Raw genomic sequence first — 25545 nt, forward strand, 5'->3', positions numbered from 1 at the left:
GTGGTGTTTTTTGCTTTCTACATGACTTTTAAGAATGTAGGCATCTGTGCTCTTATAACTCTTGCAAGAACTATTTGGCCAGAAGAATATGGGATGTTGCTGTTAATGGGTGTAAATGCTCAGAACAGTGATTAGAATGTCTTTTTGTTGCTTAGTGTAATGATTAGTGAGTTGGAAAGTACAAGTTGCACACTTCAGTTTTTAGGCAAAACTGCAAAGTTAAGAGTGGAGTGAATGCTGAAAACACATAAAAATACAAAGAAGCGGGCAATGCCTAAAATAAAATTGAACTGTGGAGATGTGTTCATGTGTAGAGAAAATGATCTTAAAATGTTTTTAAATTTGATGACAAATGAAATGAGACATCTGAGAAAGGAGGCTGATAAAGTAGAGTCTGAAGAGAAACTGCAAACACTAAGCTCTTTCTCCTGTCATCTGGGGACATACTTAAATTTGAAGTAATAATAGAACATCAACTAAATGGTGTCTGGTGTGTTGAGGGCAGTTTTGGTCAAGGACTCTACTTGACTGACAATGCAGTGGCTTCCCAGTATGGAGTGATTGCTTGTCTGTAAAATAATTATGTTTAAGAAAAAGAAAGGAGAACATAGTCTCATCTACATACTTGGAGATAGCCAAATAATGTACCAGAAGAGAAGTTGACATTTTGTTGAATGTTGGAAGATACAGCTTCTCCAGTGCTGAGTTATGGATCCATTCTTTGGTACAGTCGTGAGTAGTAGTATGTTGGGTGAAGATGGAAGAATTAGGAAAAAAACTGCTTTGTAGTTAAAGCCAGGCTCCAGTTGAGCATATCATGTATTACAGCATCTGCAGTGATGCAGGCTGTGTGTTACCAGTGTAGAGACCAACTCTAAAAAAGCTGCTGGAAAGGCACAGGGACTGTGTCTTCTCTGTGTCATTAAAAGGAATTGAGTTTCTTGCCTGATCACACTTTTAGAGGAGTCAAATTCTAATATAGAGCAAATTGATAACCACAGTGCTAAGAGGATAACTGGGCTTTTTTTTCTATCTCTAATTCACTGGGTAGTGTATGTGTTGCTCTTTGTTTTATGATACTACTAATCATGATTATGGATCCCATAAAAATAAATAGTCTGCAAACAAAACAAAAGAAATCCTTCTTCTTCCATTACAAGAAGAAGATTTTTGTCATGGGACACTGCACTTCTGTCTCATAGGTTACATATTAGGATACTGTACTTATATATTGTTGGAGAAAGTAGAGTTTATTTATCTTAAGGACATAAAAGGAAAGAATTTTGATAAGGAACAAGTAGTAAATGAGTTTAAACAAAGGTTAGGGAGAGAGGTAATAATACTATCTGCAGTTTGCCTAGTTTACGAAGATCAGGTTATGAGTATCTGCTTCATACATCATTGACAAACAAATTATGAACATACTGTTATGTGTTTATCTGTTGTGAGAGATGAAGTATCAAGTGCAGCAAATAAATCCTGATTTTTCATAAGCTCAGTTGACATGCTGGAGCCAGGTAGCATATAACTTGTATCTAATAAGCTGAGCAAATGTGATATGGAAGACAAAAAAAGGAAAAAAATGTGTGTGCAGCATCTCAACTCTAGATTGCACATAAACTGTGGAAAATGGGGACATTCTTTACTTCTCACTCCTACCTCCTGTAGTAGATGTAACTTCTTTAATGCTGTTCCATTTAAAGCAAAAAAGCAGGAAAAATTCTGACCTCTCCAAAGGTTCAGAAATTCTCCCTAAAATTCCAAAATACTCCTTTAAGCTGTGTGGGAGCTCTATGTCTTTGTTAGAGCTCTATGTTTAAGTAATGTGTCTGGAGCCAAGGTTAAGCATTTTCATGACACATCCTTGACCTTGTCATATGTGGAACACTTTAGGGCAGACCTGTGTCCAGGATGCATCGGCTCAGCTGTGCTGCCTTCTAGCAGAGCAAATAGTGCATACAGGCTGTCCATCTGTGTATTTTTTTCTTTGGCCAAAGGAATGGAGCAGCTTCCTCATCTGCTCATTCTGAAATACTGAACTGTCTTGCTTTAATGTGTATTTGTTTGAGTCACCACCTATTTATTTATTTATTAGTTGGTGGACACTGGGGGCTGTTCCATGAACTCCGGAATATTGTTTACTTACTCTTTATGTGGGAAAATGTACACAACTGTGCATTACTTAAACTAGAAAACTGCAGATTAGCTGAGAAAGTACAGGCCTCATGAAGACATGGTACATAGTTGCAAGGAAGCTCACAAGGAAGCATTTTAAATGCATGACATCTATACAGAAGTAATGTGTCCATAGAATAAGTAAAGATTGGTGAGAAGAATTGAAACAGAAAGAAAAATCTCCAGTAGAAAGAGTGACAGAGTGTGTGTCTATATAAATCACTTGAGATGCCCTGAATCTAAATGTCAGTGAACTGAGAGAAGTGAGAAACCTCGAGGATAAAAGTAACTTTTTCTCCCCAGCTCTCCTAGGTTTTGTAGTTTGTTGTGGGTATTTGTTACTAAGGAATATAACTTCTTTCTTTTGCAGCTGTTGAGAAGTTCTTTGGTGAACAACAGGACACAGGCCAAGGTGGCAGAAGAGCTGGGCATGCAAGAGTTTGCCATCACTAACGACAAGACAAAAAGACCTGTAACTCTTAGAACTAAGACTTTGGCTGATCTCTTGGAATGTGAGTTAATTTGGTTATAATAACTTCGTACTTAATGACTTCCTTTTCCTTGGGGCTTGTTTAAGAAAGCCATTAGAAATCCCCTAAATCGCTATTAAAAATGTATGTTCAGGTTTCCAAATGATTTATGCCTATACCTCTGAAAGCCAGATCTTTGAAGACTAACCTGGATTTTTGAAGTCTGTATAGAAGCATGAAGGAGACATAATTGCAGATAGAAATTTGAAGGCTTAGAAATTGAGGGTTCGAGATGACCAGGTCAAAAGCATGTGTTCAAAGTTAAAGCTTACACTCTGAGTTGAGCTATTTAACAGCAGTTTCAGTGTTTAATTAGTATGTTCTTGACACTGTTGGAAGACAAAATAGTTCCTTAAGCAGGTGAATAGTTCTGTGGTTCATTTGTCTGCATTTGAGGAGGTTTTAAAATGGTCACTCCACAAGAGGAAAGGCTACAAGGAAATGAAATTATTTTTAGTCAATTTCTGGAAGTTTATGCTGCCTTCTTTCCCATGAAATGGAAACAGTGATAAATATTCTGCAAAGAAAGTTAATCCCTGTCTTGTATATTTTGATGTGTTTTGCAAGCCATTCAGACCACTTGGCTTTTGCAAAATCCCATAAACAAATGGAAATAGCACACAAACAGGAGTGATTTATATCTAAATTATTTTATGGAACCCAGTAGTGATTTATTTGTAAGTATTCATGGTCTCCTGGTTAAAATGTGAGATTAGAAGCAGTGTTGTTTCCAGCACTTTAAATGACTGGGTGGATTTGGGTAAATCACTTAATCTCTTGGTCAACTTTATTTTTTTTTTTCCCAAGTATGCAGGATAATACCCTCAACAGATCACTGCTCTGAAACGTAATTGAATATGGCTTTAAAGTACTCAGTGATACTTGTTTCTAAAAGTGCAAGCCAATAATGCTCTCCTTGGAAGAGTGACAGTACCTTTTTTTCCCCCAGCCTTTATTGCTGCCCTGTACATTGATAAAGATTTGGAATACGTTCACACTTTCATGAATGTTTGCTTTTTTCCACGGCTAAAGGTAAGATCAGTCGATTTCCTCCTTTCCTGCCACTATATTTTAACACATTGTGGCATTTGAAACCCTTATTGCAATCTCTCAATCATAAAAGCATCTTTGTGGACTTCCTACAGGAGTTTATTTTAAATCAAGATTGGAATGATCCTAAATCTCAGCTTCAGCAGTGCTGCTTGACTCTCAGGACAGAAGGAAAAGAGCCGGACATTCCTCTCTACAAGTAAGAACAGGCTCCTTATGGACACCAGCTAATTATAAATCTTCCTTGTATATGGAGTAAGATGTGATCAGTCACTCTACATTTTCCCCATAGTTTGCTTTTCTTGTCGTTACCCAAGCCCTATAGTCTGTCTTTGTCTGAAGATGGAAAATACCGTTTTCTAAGCCTTAGATGTTTAAGTCATTACAAGGAAGAGTTACTGAACATTTAACCTGTACAGTTGTAAGGGAAAAATAGTGTTTTTATTTTGGAGTGGAGTATTTAATTGGCATAATTCTTTATTTGTTTTTGTTTTAATGTAAGGAATGGCAGTATTAAATGAAAAGAGTTAAAGAAATGGCTGTTTTGTTATGAGGTCAAGATATCTCCATTTTCACTAACATATGAAGTTTCTTGATATTATTATACAAAAATAATAATAATAATGCCTTCTGTTACACTTGCTGATTATAGGCACTGTTTCTCATTCACAGTCAGGCACTGAAGGGCAGCACAAGTTTTGGACGTTTTTGCTGTGTGGTTTAGCTGGCAAATTTTCCTGTGTTCAATGACAAAGAGCTCAGGGCAGTGAACCTTTTAACTTGTACACCTCACTAGCTACCTGAAACTGGATGGGATAGATCTCTCTTTTTACTTCCAGTTGCTAAATAGTGTAATAGCTGCTTCAAAAAGATAATAAATAATAAACCTTAGGCTGTATATTGCATCCATATCCATTCAATTACTGTAGGAAAGTGTGCAATGTTAGCCCCAAAAGAAGAGATAAAGGCTATGAAAATTCAAGGTTTGTGTTGTTGGGATTATTAGATCAAAAAGATATGAAGAATGAAAGTATAAGTGCATCTGTCACAGGTACTGAAGTAAGGTTTCCAATGCAGTGTAGCAGTTTAGTGACAGTGACACACAGTGCGCTTAAAAGTGCCATCCCCTTAACACTGCAGCCAGTGCTCTGCAGGTCTGACTATTCTGTCTCTCTGTGTGAGGGTTCAGGGATTTGTCTTGGCTGAGGGGAATGAATTCAATAAAAAAAAAATTTCCCATTTTTGTAAAAACCACTTAGTATCAAGTACCAAATGTTTGTTTTGTTTTGCTGTGATGATAAATTGATTTTTATAGTACAGCTCAGACTAGTATTACGCTGTTATCTTCCTATTATCTTGTTAATTCCTTTTCTTGGGGTTATCTCTTTCACTGCAGTCAGTACTATTGCTTTTAAATTTAGGGTAGGTTTTATTTGCTCTTGTCACAGTGCATGGAGAGATAGAGTGCTTTAGTTAGATACTTTAAAAATTGATGTGAAATTTGTGCTCTTTCTGAAAAGAAATAAGGTAGCAGACAGAACTTGATCTGAAAGTGGGGAGAGCTTTGGGACAGCGGTAAGAAACTGCAAAAGAAGCAATTTATTGCACATCTAGGGAATTACCTTTTCCCTTTCTGATGGTTGTTGATGTATGTCCTAGGCTTCAGGTCAAATGGAAATTTGTTTTGTGAAAAACTAACTTTTCAAAGCTGATGGAAAATTTCTTTGTACTGTGATAATTCAGTGTAGAGAAATACCATGTCTAATACAAAGTCCTTATAAAACCTTGCTACTGCAAAACTCTCAGAGACTAAACTTCTAGTGCACACATAATTGTATGGGTGTGTTTACTTGCAATTGCACAGCTATGCATAATTTATTACTTTATTAGAAGTGTTTTCACAGTGTTTGAACACTTCATGTTACAGTTTGCATTTTTGCCTTTAGGTTAAGTAAAGTTTTAGTTTTCATGTGGTGCTCATGAGCGAGCCTGGAGTAATAAACGTGATTGATATAAATACTGTTCTGGTAATCTCTGGGTTAATGTGATCTATACAGACATCCTTCTACCCTTGCTCTGTGTTTTGCATTAATTGTACTATATGTATTGATCAGACTGAAAGCTTGGTGAGCTATGTGCCACAAACAGATTCTGTGTTTTAGTCCTCCTGCTTGAATAAAATATTTCTTCTTTCAGGACCCTGCAGACAGTGGGACCTTCTCATGCCAGGACATACACAGTAGCTGTCTACTTCAAAGGGGAAAGAATAGGATGTGGTAAAGGTCCAAGGTATAGTAAAAAATTCTTCACATGGTGTTAGAGTGTGGTGGTGTCCAAAATTACTAGCCATGGAGATAGACTGCTCTATGGTCTGCAGTAAGAAAGGAAAGCTGTAGAGTCTTCTTCAAACTTCTCTGCTTTAGGAATTCCTGAAGGGTTCAATGTTGGTATAATTTTGGATCTTAAGCTTTTTTTGGTGAATTTGCCTTCCAGGTGTCTGGCAATGCGAACTGTTTGTGGCTCCTGGAGTAGCAACTGCAGAACAGCTTCCAGGAAATAGTGTCTTTATCTTGATAGTTGCTATTGGATTACTATGCAATTTACACTGGCAAGTTAAGAGTGCCAGCCTATTATGCTTTTTTTTTCCTGAGGTAACTACTTCTAGGCATTTTAGAATTGTTCTAAGAGTTCAAAGATTCAACCATGCACCCCAAAACCCTAATTTTATGCTGCCAAATCTGGTGGTGGTTATAAAAATATCATTGCATTTTTTAACATTCATGCATCTGTGATTTTGTTCCTTTTTTTCGCTCAAGTAAAAGCAAATGCTTTAGTGAAAAGTGGACTGGAATATTTTGTTAATATTAATGGTCTAAGTTAAGAAATACTCTACTGGAGCTGTAGTACTATTGCTCACACATTTATGGAATGGCTGATACATCATACACTCTGGGACTTACAAGCTGCTGGTTTTCCAAAAAAGTTTCATTACAGAAGCGTAACTAGTGGTCCACTTTGTCAGGAACTTTAGTTTATTCTGTACAGCTTAGATCCCATGTAACATGTTTTTGTTTGGCTTTCACAGTATTCAGCAAGCAGAAATGGGAGCTGCAATGGACGCACTTGAAAAATGTAAGATATTTGGGCAACAGAGAATTCATAGTTTATCTCCTTGTTCTTTAGTGAGGTGCAGATTTTGTGGGGGATAAGTTTTGAACAGAACACATATGTTAAGTGCTGTCAGCTTCTAAGCAGCAGGATTTTCTCTTAGTACTTTCAAGACAGTTTTGTAGCGGTTGAAGTTAACAGGATCCCAACAGGTATTTGTTAACGGGAGCTGATCAGCTACAGGGGATGCAACTTCAAGGGAACCCTGTGCAGTAAAGTTTCATTGAGGGTTTCCATGCTTATGCATTCAGTGAGATAAGACTGCACAGTCTCTGATGCTTGTCCTTTATTTCGGGAGGAGCCAAGTGTGACCTTAGAAAATAAAATTTGATCCCACATATCAGTAGACTAGGTTAAAATCTAAGAGGCAGGTCTCCAGCAATTTAAATGGATATTTATCTGTCAGGAAGGGTTAATATCAGCTGCAAATCCAGGGATCTGTGTATACATCTCTCTAAATTGTATGCTGCATAGCCAGCATGGGAGCAGTCCTTCATTGAAATGTAGTCTCAGATATGAATGAGTGCAGGCAAGCTTCTTATATTAAATAACTTTGGTCAGTTGGGTTAACGTGCCAGGTGTGGGTGACCTGCAAGCAAATAGATTACAAGCATTTTGTGCAGCAGAAATTCGCTATTGAGAAGAACATGGGAAGTCCATTTTTTGCATTTCATTCGAAGGAAACCCATGCAGTTCCTCAGATGTCAAAGGTTTTTAATCTGTTATCTCTGCATCTGGAAATTCAAAGGCTTAAATATTTCAGAAAGCAATGAATCTGTGTAGTTCGGATATGTTTTTATATCCATCTGCTAAGCATATACTTCTCACCACCAGTAAATTTGACAAGTAGAAAAATGTAACTTCCCTTCTCTGCTGAGTATCTGCAAGATGTTACTGAAGTTTTCTTTGAGTGAGTTTTCTTGTGACAGTATCACCACTCAAGAGAGCTCTGAGTTTCATGGCCTATCAATCCAAGGACTTCACAGCTATCTTCTGACATATATATTTGTTTAAATACCATAGAACTCTAGAGGACTGTGCTCCTGCTGCCCTTCAATTCAAAACAGCACTTGAAAAATGTAAGATATTTGGGCAAACAGATCTTTCAAGTTAGTTTCTCTGTGCCTTGCCAGTCAAGTTTTAATTGTCTTTTGGATGGAGGTTACACAACCCTTAAGGGCCCCTTAAGGGCCCTGTTGTATTATGTATATGGTGGTGCAATAGAGTTGTTTGGTTTGGTTTGTTTGTTGGGTTTTTTAATGCATAAGTAGTTAACTTCAAGTGAAAGTGGTTTCCATATGCCTATTTATATGATAGCCCTGATGAATTTATTATAGGAGTTTCTTTCTTACCGTTCTAAACATATTAGAATAGGTTGCTACCAAGCTGAGTTCTTAAAGAATCATGTTACAGGCAGTGCTGAAAATCTGATTTTCATTTTATGGGGCACATGAGCTACAAAATATCCCAGAACTCCATTAAACAAAGCACTAGTGCTTTTAAAAACAACAGCAATTTAAAACCAATTTGTTTAGATTGCTTTCTGGTTTAAATAAATATACTCTCCTATGCTCAAGTTGTAAATAACTGATGAATAAACCTTTTATTCCTGTAGTATGTATAGTAAAGGGCACAAATTTCACTGGCCAATAAAACAAAGCAGTAGAAAGTTATTCTACTCTACCACAAACTCCTGCAGTTTATGTGGCCTTCTGCACTGCATTCTCTAGCTGAGAATCTGTGCTGCCTGGGACCCAGGAAAAAGAGGAAAAAGCTTGGTGCCATGGTACTCCTCCCTGAGAAGCCTCAGCTGAATTCTCTCTCAATAGCCAGCAAGAGAGAGAGCAGTCCTTTGCTGAGACATCTACCAAATTTATGGCTTTAAGGATCAGTGTAGTAACCTTTTTTGCATTTATCTCAGACTGATCAGGTAGCCAGTGCTGATCCCAGAGCTCTGTGTGATCCTGGCAGGATTCACCATCAGCTGCAGTCTGTCACATACTCTGCCACCCCTTTGCTTTCTGGCTGGCTGGAGGGTGCAGGTCTCCACAGCACAGACACATGTGGATGTCAGCACCCTGGTCATGCAGAAAACATCACATTCTGTGAGCCGTGCACTAAAGTGAGAACAATTCTGTTCACTTACATAAGCTGTTTTTGCAGTCTCAGTACTAATGTGTACCTACACATCAGCCAGTGGACAAATGCCTGAAAGCAGAAGCATCCATCTCCTCAGCTACTTCTCCATCACCTCAGCCTTGTCCAGTCTGTTTCAGGCAGTCTTCACTCATCCATGCTCTTAGACTACGCTAAGGCTGCCTTCTGGTACATAGCCAAGCCTTAACTTTTTCAGGAGCAGACTCAACTGCATTCCATCTTGCTACACTATTACTTTCCCATTAGGATCCCTGCCATAGTGTGGGGCATGTAGTTGATTCTGCATGGTCTAAAACAATAATAAAAATAATGGAAACATCTGTGCGATGCTTGAAACCAGTGGCTCATACTTTTCGGAGTGGGAGCAAGACAAAAAACCCTGACAGCATTGACAGTAGTTTCACATTCATTTTTCAGTATCAACCACCTGTTGCTAAGGGAACAGAATGTAAAATCCAAGTAATACCTGGCCATGTTGCTATTCCAGGATTTTATATTTTGTTTTTGTGAGTATATTAGATTTGGCAGTGCTTTGTAGCAGGAGAAACAGATGTAAAGAAATCATGAAGAAACCAAAGTCTTATGAAACAGTCCTGGTTTACTATGTATTATAAGAAATAAATGAGTGAAAATGGGAACAACATTGTTCCCCCTCTACCTCTGATAACATCAAAGTTTAAAACAAAATGAGTTGAGGCTTTCTCTGTTATCAGTTTGTTTATTAATGTAAAATATTTCTCCTTGTGTCAGATAACTTTCCCCAGATGGCCCATCAGAAACGGTTCATTGAACGGAAGTACAGACAAGAGTTGAAAGAATTGAGGTGGGAAAGAGAGCATCAAGAGAGAGAGTCAGAGGAGACTGAAGAAGCAAGGAAATAAAAGGAGGGCACAGAAGCAGTGGCATATTTACTTACTTAATAACTCTGACTGTGGCCTATGGAGACCTAACCTAGTTTCTTGCAGATGAATGAAGAGTGCCTGTTAAAATAAAAAAAAAAAAAATGTAATATCTTCCTTTAAAAGTGTGTGCAAATACAGTATTTCTTTAGTTTGGTTTTAAGTTTGGCTTTTTAATAAGGTTTGGGTTTAAATCCTTTTAATTTTTATGAAAAGTTGTTGATTATTTTTATTCTTTTTACTGTCTTGTAATAAAGTATTAATTTCCAAAGCTAATAGGAGGAAAGGCTGTTTAACAACTGTCTCCTATGTCTAAGTGCTGTGTTGTCAGTGATCAGCCAAGTTATTGCATGAACTCTGCTGTAAGGGGGATGAAAGTATTATGAAAAACTGATTCAGCTGAGCACTTAAGCATGTACCTTACTTAAGTTTTGCAGCTAAATTTATTTCTTGAGTCTGCTAAACCAGAGCTTTAAAGTTCAGGCCCTTTTTACAGAAAATGGTGCAGTAATTAAAAGGAGATACTCAGTTTTGCTTTGAACAATGGATGTCACATCTGAAATGTGGCGCAGATGTGTGTAGAAGATAGAGTAGTTTTTTTTTAAATCACTGTTATAAACTTGAAGGAGAAGATAATTATGAAGCAAGAGAATGGCAGTTTTTGTAGAGAATGTACATGTAGTTTACATTAACAAGTTTAGTTTCTTTCTGAGCTTCTTGTTCTGTCAGGCTGGTGTCTAATTTAATGGATTTCTTTGACAGGAAGATACCAGTGTGGCCATTACTGTGAAATGGTATATTAGAAACTCTATATGGGTGCTGTTCCAGAGACCTTCATTGAAAACAGTTTTTGTCAAAAGAAGGGCAGAATTTATCCCCAAAGTGGTGTGCAGTTTTAAGTCACCCAGTTTCCTTGGGTTTCTTTGGTGTCTGTGGCTTGTATTAGACAGACATGTTTCTTCTATAAAAGCTCTGAACAGCACCAGAAATTAAAAATCCACTGTGTCTGTTGGTATTTTTTCCCACTGGTGTTATCAGTGTTGTTTGTTCTTTTAATTTTGCTGCTTCAAGCCATTCATTTCCATTAAGCTGGTTCTCAGTTAATACAGTCCCTTGGTAGGTATTGTGGAGTCATTTTTCATCTTTCTTTTCTGATAAGTGAAACAGATTGAACCCTTATTTTCCTTTGCCGTGCGTTTTCTTCCGAAAGAAGTAAAGATCCTTTTTGGCCAGTCATTTAAGCATGTCCCACAGTTGTATGTGTTAAAGTATGGGGCAGCATGGATGCACGAGTTTGGCCCAAGGAATTTGTGCCAACTCAAGGAAGAAAACTTCTGCCTGATGGCCACTCTGCACCAAGCAGCTTCTTCAGTGAATGTCTGAAACACCTCTCTGTAGGTGTGGGGTGGACATCAAGAGAAGCAATTAATTGCAAAAGTGCCAAAGTAGACACCAAATGAAGCTGAAAAATTCAGGCTGCACAAATGTCTTCCCAAAGTTTCACTTCTGAGCTAATCAATATGTGTATTTTCAGAAGCATACCTTTCTACACTTGCAATGTGAGATGCACTTAAATAAGGGGGGGGTTTTACACTTGAGCCCACTACCTCACTTCTTCCAGCGCTCTGATTTGCCTTTTCCTAATGGATTGATGCTTAAAATCCATTTCAGCGGATGAGAGAAAAGAAAAAAAACAAGCACATTCTCTAATTTAGAGAGTGATAATGAGGGAATAAAAACAAGGTAAAGGCAAGGAGCTGCTCTCTGCTGAATGCTGCTGCCATTTGACTTTTGAGAAGTGGTTGTAACTTCTTTTAGCTTCAGTCGGTAAATAAAAAGCTGAAATGCTTCTGAAGAGTAGGAAGCTTGAAAAGCACCAGCAAGTCCCCTGTCCACGAAACTTGTATTTCAAATTCTTTTGTATGATTGCCCATCTGCTTCTAGCACTAAGATGAAATGGTGCGGTGCTAGAGGGTCAAGTGTAATTGTGTAAAACATTACTTTATTTTTCCCTCTTAACTGTGACCAGTTTCATGTTTCATGAATAGAAAATTGCTTCATTTTCAGGTGTATGATGGCTTAGCAAATTTCATTGTATTTGACATCACCAAAGAACCCCGGTGGAATTGCTAGTTCATAGTTTTAACGTTACTTTCATTATTCCTATATACAATTCCACTTTTCAGCTGTAAGAAGACTGCAGTCTTATTCATAAATATTTTCATTAAATTAGATTGAATTTATCAGATACGGGGAGGAACCTAGGACTGTTCTTTTTTTCTTTTTTGACCCAGAAATTGCTTGGAAAAAACAAAATAATTCCTGCATTCCAGTTGCTGCAGTTAATGAGTTTTAGGCTTTCCTCAATAAAGTGTTGGTGATAACTGTGTTTTTACAAGTGGGCTATTTTCCCTTTTTTGCTGTGTAAGTGTGGGCTAGGAAGATTGCCTGAAGCAGTTTTGTTTTCCTCGTCTTCAGACCAAAAAAGTAAAAAAAAATCCTGTTTCCTTTATTCAAACCGCAGTGTCTTTCTGTGTGTGGCCTGTCTAACAGCAGTGGCTGTGAATGTTCCTGTTGATTTCAGGAGTTGTGTAGAATGTGTAATACGAGCACAGTCCTTTACAGCAGCCACCAAGGAGGGGAAGCCTCTTCAAGTTGCCTTGGTAAAAATTATCATTGCACTCATGCTGATCAGTGGAACAGCTGTAGCTTATAACTAGGCAGCTTGTGCTGCTCCTTTGTAGGTGTGAGGGGGTCTCTGGTTTACTGATAAAATCAGTCCTTTTTTGCTTCAGAGCCTGAGCTAGAGGTTTTCTTGCAAGATCAATTGACGAGCTGGGTACAAGTAGATGAATAGAGAGCAAGACTGGGATCGGTGTGAATCCAAAAGAATATTTTTATTGTGAATATGGACAGAGCATTGAATAGAATTGTAGCTTATTTGATTGGAGATTTCAATCGAATTAACATAAAATTCATGATGTTATTTGTAGACTCTAAGTTTGCTTTGTAAGATTTCAGTTTCTGGAAGATTATTTAACAGCAGTACTAAGAGAACCTTGGTCTCTAAGATTGTTGTAAACATTGTTGCTAATAAAGTTTCCCAGAAAAGACTTCAGGCATAGTTGTTACTTGCTAAAACAATTTGGAAAGATCAAAAGGCAAATCCTGATCATCTGTCTCCCTACTTCAAAGACTCTGATTATACAGGCTACATATTTAAATGAAATAAGTGGTTCACTTGTAAAAAGTTTTTTCTGGTGGAAGTTTGTAAAGCCCTGTAAGAGCTCATGGAGTTGTTCATCTGCATCATTTACCACTATGCGTTGTCTTCGATGAGGATGGTGTTGGAACAATTGTACCTGGAAGTGTCAGTCGTGTGGTTTTGTTGCTCTTCACAGCACCTTTGTGGAGGGACTATTCTGTTACTAAGAGATGAAAAGGATGAAATTGTCACTGGGGGCCAGGGCTCAATATGTCTGTGGGAGGGCAGTGATGCCTCATCCAGTGTATGACTTAGTCTGTGGATTTAGTATTTTTCCTTGCAAGCCTTCTATAATTCTCTTGCCACGCCTGAGAGGGTCTTCAAGGGAGAAAAAAGAACTTGGTTGTGCAGGCTGGGCACTGACACCCTCATTGCGTTTTCCTGTGGAGACTTGGAAAGCAACTATCAAGAAGACTGGAGACTCTGGTATAAGAAACCAGAGTCCAAATGGTGTGTTGCTTGTACACCTCTTTAGAATAAATAAATAAGTAAATAAAACCTTCCACTTTGAGCAGACATTTCAAAAGTCATCCATTAGCAAGGGACAGGCTCTTGAGCTGACAAATTGTGAACTTTCACTGGTGACAGAAGCATCAGTGGTCCAGAAGTGCTGCTGCAGTGATGGGTGGGTAAGTGTTTGTCACTGGAGGTAGCTTTGTTACTTATTTAAAGATGGGGATGGTGGTCAGGGGAGCCCATGGGACCCCACTGATGCAAGCTCAGCCAACATTTCTAAAAAAAGAAAATAAAGTTACTTCTTTCTAAAAAAAAAAAATAAAGTTACTTCCCTGCAGGTTTCTTCCTTCAGTCATTTACTCTGTCAGAACAGTTCTGACATGGTGACCAGTTTTTGCTGCCAACTAGAATTACAATTCAAGTATTGCAGCTGTTTCCAGAGGGATACTTGAACTGACAACCAAAAAGCGGCCATCTCTCAATCCAGCAGCATTTGAAAATGCTAATACTATTCTGTATCCAATTATAAATTTCTTTATTATAATAAAAAAAATTAAAATTCTGTAAGGTAAGAATTTTTAATGATCTCATTGAATAAGTAATTTTAAATTGCTACTCTAACATTTTGTTCTTGTGATGAAAAACATTGTCAAAAATACATGTGTCTTAAAACTTTATCATTAAGAAAAATTAAATATACCATCTGAAAAAAAAATTCTTTATCCTTGATGTTTAAAATTTCTGTCGTTCAATGTTGCTGTCTGCTTCCTTCCAAAACCCAAACATTTTAAATGTGTGTTTTACCTGTCAGAGTGTGTCAGATTTTACAACTGATATCCCATCTCAGTTGATGTCTGTACATTAACAATCAAAATCAATCTGTAGGTTATTGCTTTCTCAGTTTTTCAACCAGGGCTTGACCAGACATCCAAAATAGTGTGACACTTCCTACCTTATAAGACCTCAAGCTTTCAGAGAACTCAATGGCTTTAGCCCAAAACAGGTTTTCAAAGCTTCCCATTACCTTAGCTCCCATTGTTCAGCCTGGAGAAAAGGAGACTCAGAGGTGACCTTATCACTCTCTTCAGCTTCCTGAAGGGTGGCTGTGGTGAGCTGGGGGTCGGTCTCTTTCTCCGGGCAACAACAACAGAACAAGAGGCCACAGTCTCAAGCTGTGCCAAGGGAGATATAGGCTAGAATTAAGGAGGAAGTTTTTCACAGAAAGAGTGGTCAAATACTGGAATCACCTACCCAGGGAGGTCGGTGGAGTCACCATCCCTTGATGTGTTTAAAAAAAGACTGGATGTGGCACTTGGTGCCATGATCTAGCTGGGGTGTTAGAACATGGATTGGACTCGATGATCTTGAAGGTCTCTTCCAACCTAGAAATTCTGTGATTCTGTGATTACTTTTATTTTAATTATTATTATAATTCAATGTTTTCATTGTTTATTTGTTCTTAATGTGATCTGTAGCACTACTATCTTCTATTTCAAGGTTCCCTGACCCTTACTTCTGCTTAGCAGATCAATGCCTTGCTCACTGAGACTAGAAAATAAATGACCTTGAACTCTTTGCTCTTGCAAGTCACACCTCAACACTTATATCAGAAATCAAGTGCCCACAGCAAGAACAAAAACCTTTCTGCACATCCGTGGAAACAAAGTACTGAATCTTTCCAGTACAATTTCAGGGATTCTGTCAGATGTTTTAAGAGAGGCAGTGAATTCTTGAGGCATGCAGTGATGTACTTTTTGCAGCTTATGTTGTGAATTTATGCAATTGGATTAAGTTTGGCATCTATTTCAGCTGGAAGCTTATAAATGGACATTTATATGTGTAAGTGAGGAGGGAGAGGTAAGAAAAGGCAGAACAGATGCTGAAAACACTAGAAAAAAAGCTTATTTCAGCACTGACTGCTGAGAAGCAGATTGATTTGGATTGAAAAATGTTAACTACTTTCAAATACAGACTGAAAAATATGAGGTTTCATTGTAACATAAATACAATTCTGTGTCGTGTGCTTGGGATAATGATGGCTTTAAAAAATGCATTCAGAGTGGAGTTTTATGCAAAGCTAGAAAATAAATCTTATTGGTAAGATATAGTAAATCTATTAGAAGTGAGACACTAAAACTTTAGTATCTTAGAGATACAGAGGTGGGAAGTGATAGTTTTCTAGATTTTAATTAGGAACATAGTCGAATGTGTGTGTGTTTGGTGTAAATGCAGTTATGCATGTATATATTTATTTAGTTAATGATACATCTGAAATTTTCACTCATTGCAACATGACACCTTTTTACCAAGGACAGAAAAAGGCTTCCCTGTGGTCTATTTTTAACAGGTATCTAGATATTGGTTTTATTGAAGTAGTGTCCAGAGATCTTCACTGAGACTGGGGCTTTTCATGCCAGCTGCTATGAACACAAAATGACAGGCAGTCCCTGACCCAGAAAGAAATAGAAAGGAAGCAATGACTTACTCAAATCACCGAAGAGGTCAAGGGTAGAAATGAGAACAAAACCTGAATCTGTCAAGTCCCAGCTGAGATTTGTCCTCTCCTCGTACTGCACACTTATTTACAGCATTTAGCTTTAGATGTTGTAGTTGGTTTATTTCTGCATTAATATGGGTATTTTAAATTTCATGCATAGCACCTTAGAATGGGGCTTTACCTAATCTCCTTCATACTGAAAGCTTATAAAAGCAATTTTGAAATAAGTGAAAGAAAACCCAGGTCCTGCATGGTGGGAGCTTCTCTCCACAGCCAGCATGCTCACATTTGCTGTTGAGCTCCTGCTGTGGCAGCTCGAGCTCGTAGCTCCAAGGCCACTGCTCAGCACCTCAGGACAGTGTGTGACAGGCGTCACTCGTGTGGGAACAGCAGCATTGTCACATTGGGTTGGAGCTGAGGTTTGGCCCTGTTATACATACACACAGGAGAAAGCAGGTCTCCCTTCTGGATTCACAGCCTGCTGCTAATGCCTGTAGTTTTTTAAGTCTCTCCTCACCAAATTCATTAGAGGTTAGTATGACTCTAAGCACAGGATACATTTCCAGCGTGGTGACAGAAGGAAATAAGCATGCAAACAGCTGTGCTCTCATCTGTGAAAAGTACTTGGCTGCGAAGTGCCTAAGTTATTTCCTTGGTTCCTTGAAAATTAATTGTTTGAGAGATTTTTGTGTTGTAGATAGGTAGAGGGAGCTGTGAGTAAACATCACAAAAAGAGAGAAGCATCCCCTCTTCTTAGTCTTGAGCTGCCATGTGTGCTGGTTGCTGCAGGAGGATTGGTGGCTGCTGGCTCCAGGGCAGCAATGGAAGGTGGAGGTGTGGGCTGGAGCATGATCCTGGGCTGCGAGTGTTGTGTGCCAGTACCAGGGCTGGTGGGAACACATCCTGTGCCTTTTCAGCTGGTGAGAAGGCAAGCAGAAAAATGAGAATGGATTTTATCCTGGCCTTGACTGGCAGAAACTGGTGAGATGGTAGTGAGAGCTGGAAGTAGAAGCAGGTTCTCTCCACTCTACATCTGTTGTTGACCCCTGACCAAAACACTATTTCCTGCAAGGCAGTGAGGAGTAAGGCTGGAGGGCCAGAGGTCTGTACATGATCAGAAGGGATCAGTTTCACCAGATGCTGTTTCCATACTGTTTGGTAATGGCCTGTCTCATGAATTCCCATGTTTTGAGGAGATTTTTGTCTGGTTCCATGCGTGCATCCATTGTACAGGCATATGTGTGCACATGTGTGTATGGAGTGAAACACAGGAGGGCAACTGTGTGGGTGTGTGGGTGCAAAGAAGTTTGGGACTGTGCAAGTGTGGAGATGAAGGAGGCCCAGAGAGACAGCTGCATGACTCCTTCCCCTCCCAGGCAGATCTGTCATATCTGGCTCTCAGATTGGCTTGTTTATTCTGTTTAATGATGCTGACCTTTGTGTTGGATAAGTTGGCCTGTTGCAAGGCTAGGATTTGTGGCCTTTTGGGACTTCAGTTGTTTGGAAGACTGAGGATATTTTTTACTACATTGGGTCCTAAGAAAATGAATTCTGATGACCCAGCTGCCCTGATAACTCATTTGCCCTTTACCTTTTGACAGACAAAGTGACTTCAGACTTAGTCATATGTTAGAGACTGTCTAAATTTGAAGAGCATCCTTATAATAAATGATGTCCTGTGGCAAAGAAAAATTCAAAGTTCTTTTGAAAGTTCCTATTTTTACAATGTATTGATATGCTTTCTTGTGGAATACTAATCTTGAATTTTCAGTGTTAGTTTTAGAAAGGACTTACCTGGAAAAGTAGAAAAAAAATGGATACATTGGGGGGAATATTGCCTCAAAAGGTATTGTCTTCCTTGAGAGATCTTATGCCAATGTTACTTTATTGGTCTCTATATGAACAACCAGTTTCTTCAGAAATTGTCTCCAAATCTTACTTGATTTTGGGCCCCCCCAGTCTGATTCCAGAATCTATTTTATTTAAACAAATTCCTCAGGATTAGTACAGAAGTGTTCACACCTGAGTTGTTTGTTTTACAGCACATCAACCAGCAGCTTCATCTGTTTTCCAGTCCCTAGAATTTTAGTGGTCATTGTCCTGCAATCCTTATGCCTAAGATTAATTTTAAACGCATGACTTTCTGTGTCTGTTAAGCTGAGCACATCAGCTGGAAGTGGGAAATCATGTTGTTTTCACTTGCCATCAGTGGCAGCAGCTCTGCAAGCTCTGCTGGCAGCTACAGCTTCACTGCCAGCAGCAGGAGGGTCATGCTGGTCACAACCCAGAGACACACAGGCTGCTCAGGTGGCCGTGGAGCTTGGTTGACTGTCACATGAATACAAGAGCCAAAAATTCTGACCGGTTTGCTCCCCCCTGGCTCCACTGGTCCTTTTGGGAGGAAAGCAGGGAAGGGGCAAAAGAGAGATTTTAGTACTTTTCATGGTAAGTTAAGCAGCTCTCTTTCTGACTTCTCACAGGAAAGGGTTCTGCTGAGTAAGAAAGTGCTAATTTCACATTGTTGTTTTTCGCAGTAGAGCTATGCTGTAAGTACCAAGCCTGAGAGGAACAAGAGCATAGTCAAATTAATGAAAAATAGGTTATGATGATAAATTATTCAAGTGGATAAAATTACTTTGGATTTGGAAGACACTGAAACTTAAGGGCCAGGTCCTTTTCTGGTATAAAAAGATTCAGCTTCATCACTTTTAGGGAAACAGAGGAAATTTACATGATTCAGTCAGGATCTGACTGTGACTGGCAGCATAAGCAGTCATTTAAAACTCAACGGCATATATTTCATCTACTTTGGGTGACAGCCATAAGGTGAATGTTTTAAATTCTGACATGGCATAGCCTTTCTTTTGAGATCAGTGGTGTGATTTTAAAAGGGATGAGATAAAAGCTGTGCCTCTCCAAAGGCACATTTTCTCTGATGTTAAAGGAAACAATGTAGAAATATTCCCACTAAATAAATCATCAGGGACTTTCAGAATAGATCACATCCTTATGTCTTAAAACTTGTAATACAACTGAAGTTGTTCACCTTAACTCAGTTTCTTTTGTTCAGCAATTTTTCTGTACAAGGAGGCATGTGTAGAGAAGGCAAGTCTGAAGGAGACACCCCTTCAGAAGAGGATCCAGTGAACAGAGACAAAGAAGCTCCTCTTTTGACTTCTGGCATGGTTCTATCAGAAGTTTTAATCCTTCTTAATACCAGTCAAATTTCTGAGGAGGTGATCCTGGAGAACAGATGGAAGGCTGTTATTCTGCTAAAGGTGAACACCAGCAAGCTGTGAGTGTACCTGGCTCTTCAGAATGGCCTTGGGTTTTTTAAGTGCTTTAGCCAACATAGGGGAGGCAATGTGCTGATTTGGGTTCTGCTGCTCTAGGTTGAATTTTCAGTGGCATTTTCCCTCAGTTTACATGCATGTATGCACACAGAGGGGTGGAGAGCACAACCAGCTGTTAGAGGCCATGTCTGAAGCTAGAACTTGCAGTCAGTTGCACCTGTAGAAAAAACAGAATGTTCCAAAATCAAGAACTTATAGTAAACTCTTTTATCACGCTAAACTCTGAGGCTGAATCACATCCTACCAGCAGCAGACACTGAAGTCATAGCTATGGCCCCCCTAGGCCCCTGCTGTGATAAGTGCAGAGAGAAAGCCACGTCTCCAGAGACTAGTTCATGGCTTAGGCAGGATGAATCACCCCTTCTTGTCTGAGAAGCAAAGGGTGACACCTCTTTTATCTTTCTGAACAGTCTAACGCCCATAGTTATATGACTTGAGTCTAGGTTTTAAACATTTGTGGCATATAGCTATAAGACACAAGTGCTCACATTAAGCCAGCATGGCATGGCCTTCTTAACACTTTGCATAGCCATTGCTGTGAGGAGAACTCTTCTTTATCCCCAGATGACTCTTTCAACCATCCCCTTATGTGCAGATGTGAAGAGGACTGACAGTTTCTCCAAAGTGAGAGTATTTTCAAATGTCAAGAAGCTTTATTTTTTAATGTGTTAAACCATATAAATTCCCCAGCTAATATAACTCATAAATGAAATGAGACTAATTAGTAGAAAAGTAATGAGAGAGCATTTACGGAGGTCACATCCTGAGGTCCAGTCACAGCAATGGAAAATGTGGGAGAGGGGTAAAAACTGCAATCTACTTTGTTCCTGTAGCACTGGCATTCATAGTTGTTAATTAACCCCAGCAAGGGCAACTTTAGAATGGCAAAATAAGGAGAAAAATGTTAAGGGATTATGAACTTTGTCTTTCCTTTCTCTCCCCTTTGTCTCCTGTCAGTGTCCCTGGGCAAGCACGAGCTCCTTACTGCCTAGCCAGCCTGCCCTTGCATCCATAGCAGGCCTATGGCTCTGTCCTTCTTTCTCTTTGCTACAGCCACACTGTAGGAAACTCTGGTTCAAGTGCTTTTTCCAGGAAAAACTCAAGAGCTTCTAGGACACCACAAAGTTCTTTTGGCACAGGTCACCAAAGCTATGTAGCTGCCCAACTCCTTTTTTAAATGAGAATCTATCACCCATCTGGAAAGGCAGAAAGAAGCACTTCTTGACTTTGGGAATTGGAAGGGTAAGTCTGTTATGGGTGTTTGAGCACTCACATACAAAGGTATGGAGAGTTGTGTGAGGACTTAAAGCAGACCGTGGAATTGGAATACCATCTGTGACAGCAGAAGTGGAAGCTGTTGTACTGACTGCACAGTGAAGGATCCAAATGGCAAATTTATGTTCAGGGTTACTTAAGCTTGAATAGAAGTATAAGGTCTCTTTCTTAACTCATCTGAGTCAGTAGGGTTCTTCTCTTGACTTTAATGAGCATCTATATTGAGCTGAAAGTCGAACCTTGAAATGAAACCTTGGCATCCAGGTAAGTGAGATTTTAAAAGCATGAATTTACACTTTGACAAAACATCAAGGAGATACTGCTGATGAAACAGCATCTATGCTACGAACTAAATCATAATGTGCTTAGTGAAACACAGACAACTCTAGGAGGAAAATGCCTGTTGAGAGCCATGTTGAACTACGGTCATCCAGTTGCACAGCTTTTAACAGTCACCCACACCTGAACAGCTACAGGCTCTCCCAGAACAAGGACAAGGCAGAATTCAAAACATTTGAGGCAAGTGCAACTGAAGGAGCAAGCATTCAGTGCTCACTGCAAAATTGGTGCTCACTGCAAAAGCAGCATCTGTGTCTGCAGAATGATTGAAGGAGCTGGATGGAAAGGGAACAAAATGATGAGAGGAGGAGATGCTACGGCTGAATTAAAACTGCTGAGAAGTCAAATAAGAAAAAAAAAAGAATAGCACTGATGTCAGTTGTCACAAAAAGAAGAAAAAGAAAAAGAAAATATGAAATAATGAACAAGCAGGCACCATGACAAAACAGGTATGCAAGCAACACAATTTAATCACTGTGCCAATCTGAAGTTTACCAGGTCATTGTGGAGAAAAATCACCAAAAGAGTGCCAGAGAGCACTTTCTTCTTTGTTTCCTCTCAAAACTTAAATTGTTTAAATTTGTTTCCTCTCAACTTTAATGGATGTGTTCTCTTCATATTTTTATTTTTAGTCCAGCCTTCTTGAATATGTGCATTAATTGCACCTCAGCTACCTTTGAATTTTTCACTAGCCTAATTACTCTTAGAGTTTTGCTCATGTTTAGGCTGAACTTTTTCTTTCTTTGCTTATGGCCATTACTTCTTTTTCTGTTGTCTTCTGAGACTTGGTGTAATTTCCTTCCTTCATTTACATTGTTACCTTGAAGATATTTACAGGGAATGTTCATTTTCTTCTTTAGGTTTCTCTTTTCCCCTGTGTCGATCCCCTCAGTTCCTTTCTTCTTCCTTCTCTCTCCCTAATTTGTATGCTCTCCACCTCTTATTACCAGTACAGCTAACATTTTGACTAATTTTTCATGTGATTTTTTTTTCTTCATGTATTTAAGATTAATAGCTAAGTAGCAGAACTGACCTTAAAAATCTGTGAGGGACATTTCCATAAAATATACTGGATAGTGTCTCTTTTTCACGCTGCTTCTTTTAATGTCCATCAGTGGCAAGCTTGAATTGTTAAGCCACAGTTCCACACATACACAAATAAATATCTTTAGCCTTCATTTTTTGCAAGTAGGACTTTCTGTTCCCATTTCTTTAACAGCTCACTGGTGCATATCTTATATTCAAACTGCCCAGACCTGCACAGGTTCTGTATAACTTGTGTACATATGTGAGACTGGTGCATGCATTTAAACAAACAGAGTCTGTGCTCAGCTAGGAAAGGCTGGAATGGCATTCAGTGGGACTGTCCTCCTTCAGATGCTTCTGGAATGCCAGTCCAGGTTTACAGGTTTGCATACTTAGAGTATGTAAGTGTATATAAGACCTGCATGTAGACGTCTAACAGGGTTTCCAGAAGTGACTAGGCAGACTGAGCTCCTCATTTCCTGATTTTACTTGTTTACACCTGAATTCCTTCATATGTTTGCTACCTATAGTTTGCTATAGGGGTGGGAACTGCCATTTTCTCCTTGCAGTACTGAGAACAGCAGAGCCCTGCTGTGACCAGTTCCTCAGCAGCACCAACATGACTGTACCGAACAGCAGCAAAGCAAAACCAGAGCAGTGCCCAGGGTACGTGCAGTGGGACTTAGCATGGAACTAGAAGGAGCCAAGTAAATAAACACCACAGAACAGGTTCATCTGATGATGAGGGAGTGAAGAAATGAGGATCAGAAATATCCTAGCACTTTAAGATGAGGTACTGTCTTTCTGTTCTTTGCAAACAGACTGATTAAAAATACCACAAACAAAGATAGGTGTTGGATGTGTAAAAAATGTTGGAATGTATTTTTCCTTGAAATGTTTGGCCTCACATTTGTGTATAAAAAATATCTAATAGAGGGATGCCACCTGAGAGTGTGTCTGTGCAGGTAATATGGTGCCAAGGAATGGGAATCTCGGGTCTGTCAGAAAAAGAAATGTGTTTAACAAGGCACAAGCTCAAGAAGATACAGTTCCTTTGCCCTGAACCCCCTGCTGTCACTGGCTGCTGTCAGCTGGAGGGTTTGATTTCAACGTTGTAAGAAACCTTAGGCAATCTCACACAGTGCAAGTGAGAAAATGACAGCCCTGTGATGATGCAGCCAGTTTTCCTGATCAGCGTGATTGTATGAGAGTGCTGTACTTAGTTATATCGATTTGTCTCTGAGAGCTCTTTCTGCCACATAAATCTCATCGAAAATCTTTATACGATCTTGCCCCAGAAGGCCACTATGTTATTTTTCTCTGTAAAAAGAAGCAGAGCCAGGAATTCATTTCTCAAAGTTTTAACTAGAGCAGCCCATTTATGAGGAAGGTGTGAATTCATCTGTTTTACATTTTGAAACATCTAAAAACAGCTCTGCACTTCATGATTAACCTTTACTTCTAAGCAGTACTACAAAGAGCTGTATTTATCTCCTCTCCCTTTCTTTCTTGGATCAAGAGGTTTGAATAAAGAAAATCACCTTTCTTTTAGATGGGGAATTGGAAAGAGCATTGTGCTTATTGTAGCTCAAGCCTTAAGTACAATAGGCACCACATTAAAAAGATACTATTTGTGCCACTTTAGTTAAAAAGACAGATAGCGCTTCCCTTATGGAAGTTTTCTTTAGAGTGACTAAAATGATTTTGAAAATAAATAACCACTTTAAATAAGGACCAAGTCTTTCAACTCAGCCAGAGCTAAATAAGCTCAAAATACAAATTCACATTAAGTCTCAACAGCATCATCAATATGTCTGAGGCATAAAGTGTGTCTTTATGCCTGGCAGACTCATTTCTTCTAATATATGTATAGAAGTGAATATGAGAAAACACAAGAAGTTTGACCTTTTTTTAACTTGACAAAACCATTTTTTTTAAGGAAGTCAGTCTTGAGTTTGAATTATCTGTCACAGAGAAAGAACCTGAACACCTATAGGTATGTGAGTTTTAGGCTGTTCAGGTACAAAATAGATTGCATGAAAGGGCTATAAATGTTTCCGTAACACTAAATATTTGGTAAAATCAACTTTTTTTTTTCTCTTTGAGAGCATAGTAAATTATTCCTTGGCTTGCTCTGTTGTTCTGCACAGATGTAGTGATCTGTGCACATACTGTAATAGGAGACTGAGGACTTAATTTTCTTCTTCTCTTTTCTTCTAAATAAACTAACTCCAAGAACTTTTACAGCCAGGATGTGCCAAAGTGTCATTTATTCATTTAAACTGTGCAGCCTAGTGCAACTTAAATATAATTACTGTACATCAGAACAAAGCTAACTTCATAAAGCCATGACACGGCAAGCAACATCTGGTTAGACAAGCATCCTCCTACAAGTGCAGAACCATTGGCAGCAAAGGAGGGTACTGCATTAATCCAGGACAATAATAGCAATTAATGCCATATTTACGAACTTGCTCCATTGGAGGGGACAGCTACAGGGCTCATTTCATTGAAACTGGCTTAATACAAAAGTACTGGTGTACCCCTCTGCAATAAATGACAAAATTATGTTCTGCTTAATTTCCTATTATGTCCTAGAGCATATTCATATTTGTGAGTTCTCTACAAACCTTCTTGCTCTAAGTATTCTTTTTCTGACTTTATAGTAAATGACTTGAAGTTGCTACAGCAAACAGATAAGTCTGATGCAGTAAAGCAGCAGGGTTTCTGAGGCCTGAAACCAGCAGTGTCTAACAGTACATTTATTACAAGTCTACATTTAGTCACAAGTACAACTCTCATACCTGAAGCATATCAGCATATCTTCACTAGTGTGGAAGTGCTTTTTAAAATGACAGACTGATTAGAGTTTGAATCCATGTTCCAGACTTGAAGAAAACAGTGCATGAATCTTGCCTGGATTGATGTACTTTTCTCACTTTATGCGCCAGAACTAGTGCCTTTAGTTTCCCTGAACAGACGGGCTAAATAATCACCATTTGCAAAGAAATTGGAAGTCAGTTTCTGAGCCTCCAGGTTATAGAAGCCAACATCATGTTTTTTGGAGCAGTCTTTAAATCTCTGAGCTCCCCTTGATCCCCCCTTCCCCTGATACTAATGGTTCGGGTTTATGGGAGAGATGTAAATATGGCCACTAACACTTTATGACAGTCCAAGTTCTATTTCTGTCAGGAACAGTGTTTCTCTAGCTGCCCCTCAACACTCTTTTAAATTTCCTTCAGGGGCAGCCCTCTTTGTACTTAGGTGAGACAGACAAAGACTCTTGTCTCCTTCTTCCGTGGCTGATAGTAAGGGAATGGAAGGGTAGGAAGAGAACACTAGCTGGCTGCTGTGT

The 25545-nt window shown here is 39.0% G+C and overlaps 1 protein-coding gene across 1 annotated transcript in view; it reads left to right on the forward strand.

Annotated features, from left to right (window-relative positions):
• DROSHA (drosha ribonuclease III) overlaps positions 1-13092 on the forward strand; it is a 74455-nt gene extending 61363 nt beyond the window's left edge. The window contains 6 exon segments of the mRNA XM_036397984.2: positions 2546-2687; positions 3655-3737; positions 3851-3954; positions 5952-6044; positions 6841-6887; positions 9831-13092. Of these exon segments, the coding sequence (XP_036253877.1) occupies positions 2546-2687; positions 3655-3737; positions 3851-3954; positions 5952-6044; positions 6841-6887; positions 9831-9961 (600 nt within the window). The 3' untranslated portion in view covers positions 9962-13092.
• Positions 13093-25545: the final 12453 nt, after the last annotated feature.

This window comes from Molothrus ater, chromosome 1 (genome assembly GCF_012460135.2).
Source record: "Molothrus ater isolate BHLD 08-10-18 breed brown headed cowbird chromosome 1, BPBGC_Mater_1.1, whole genome shotgun sequence".
Lineage (NCBI taxonomy): Eukaryota > Metazoa > Chordata > Aves > Passeriformes > Icteridae > Molothrus > Molothrus ater.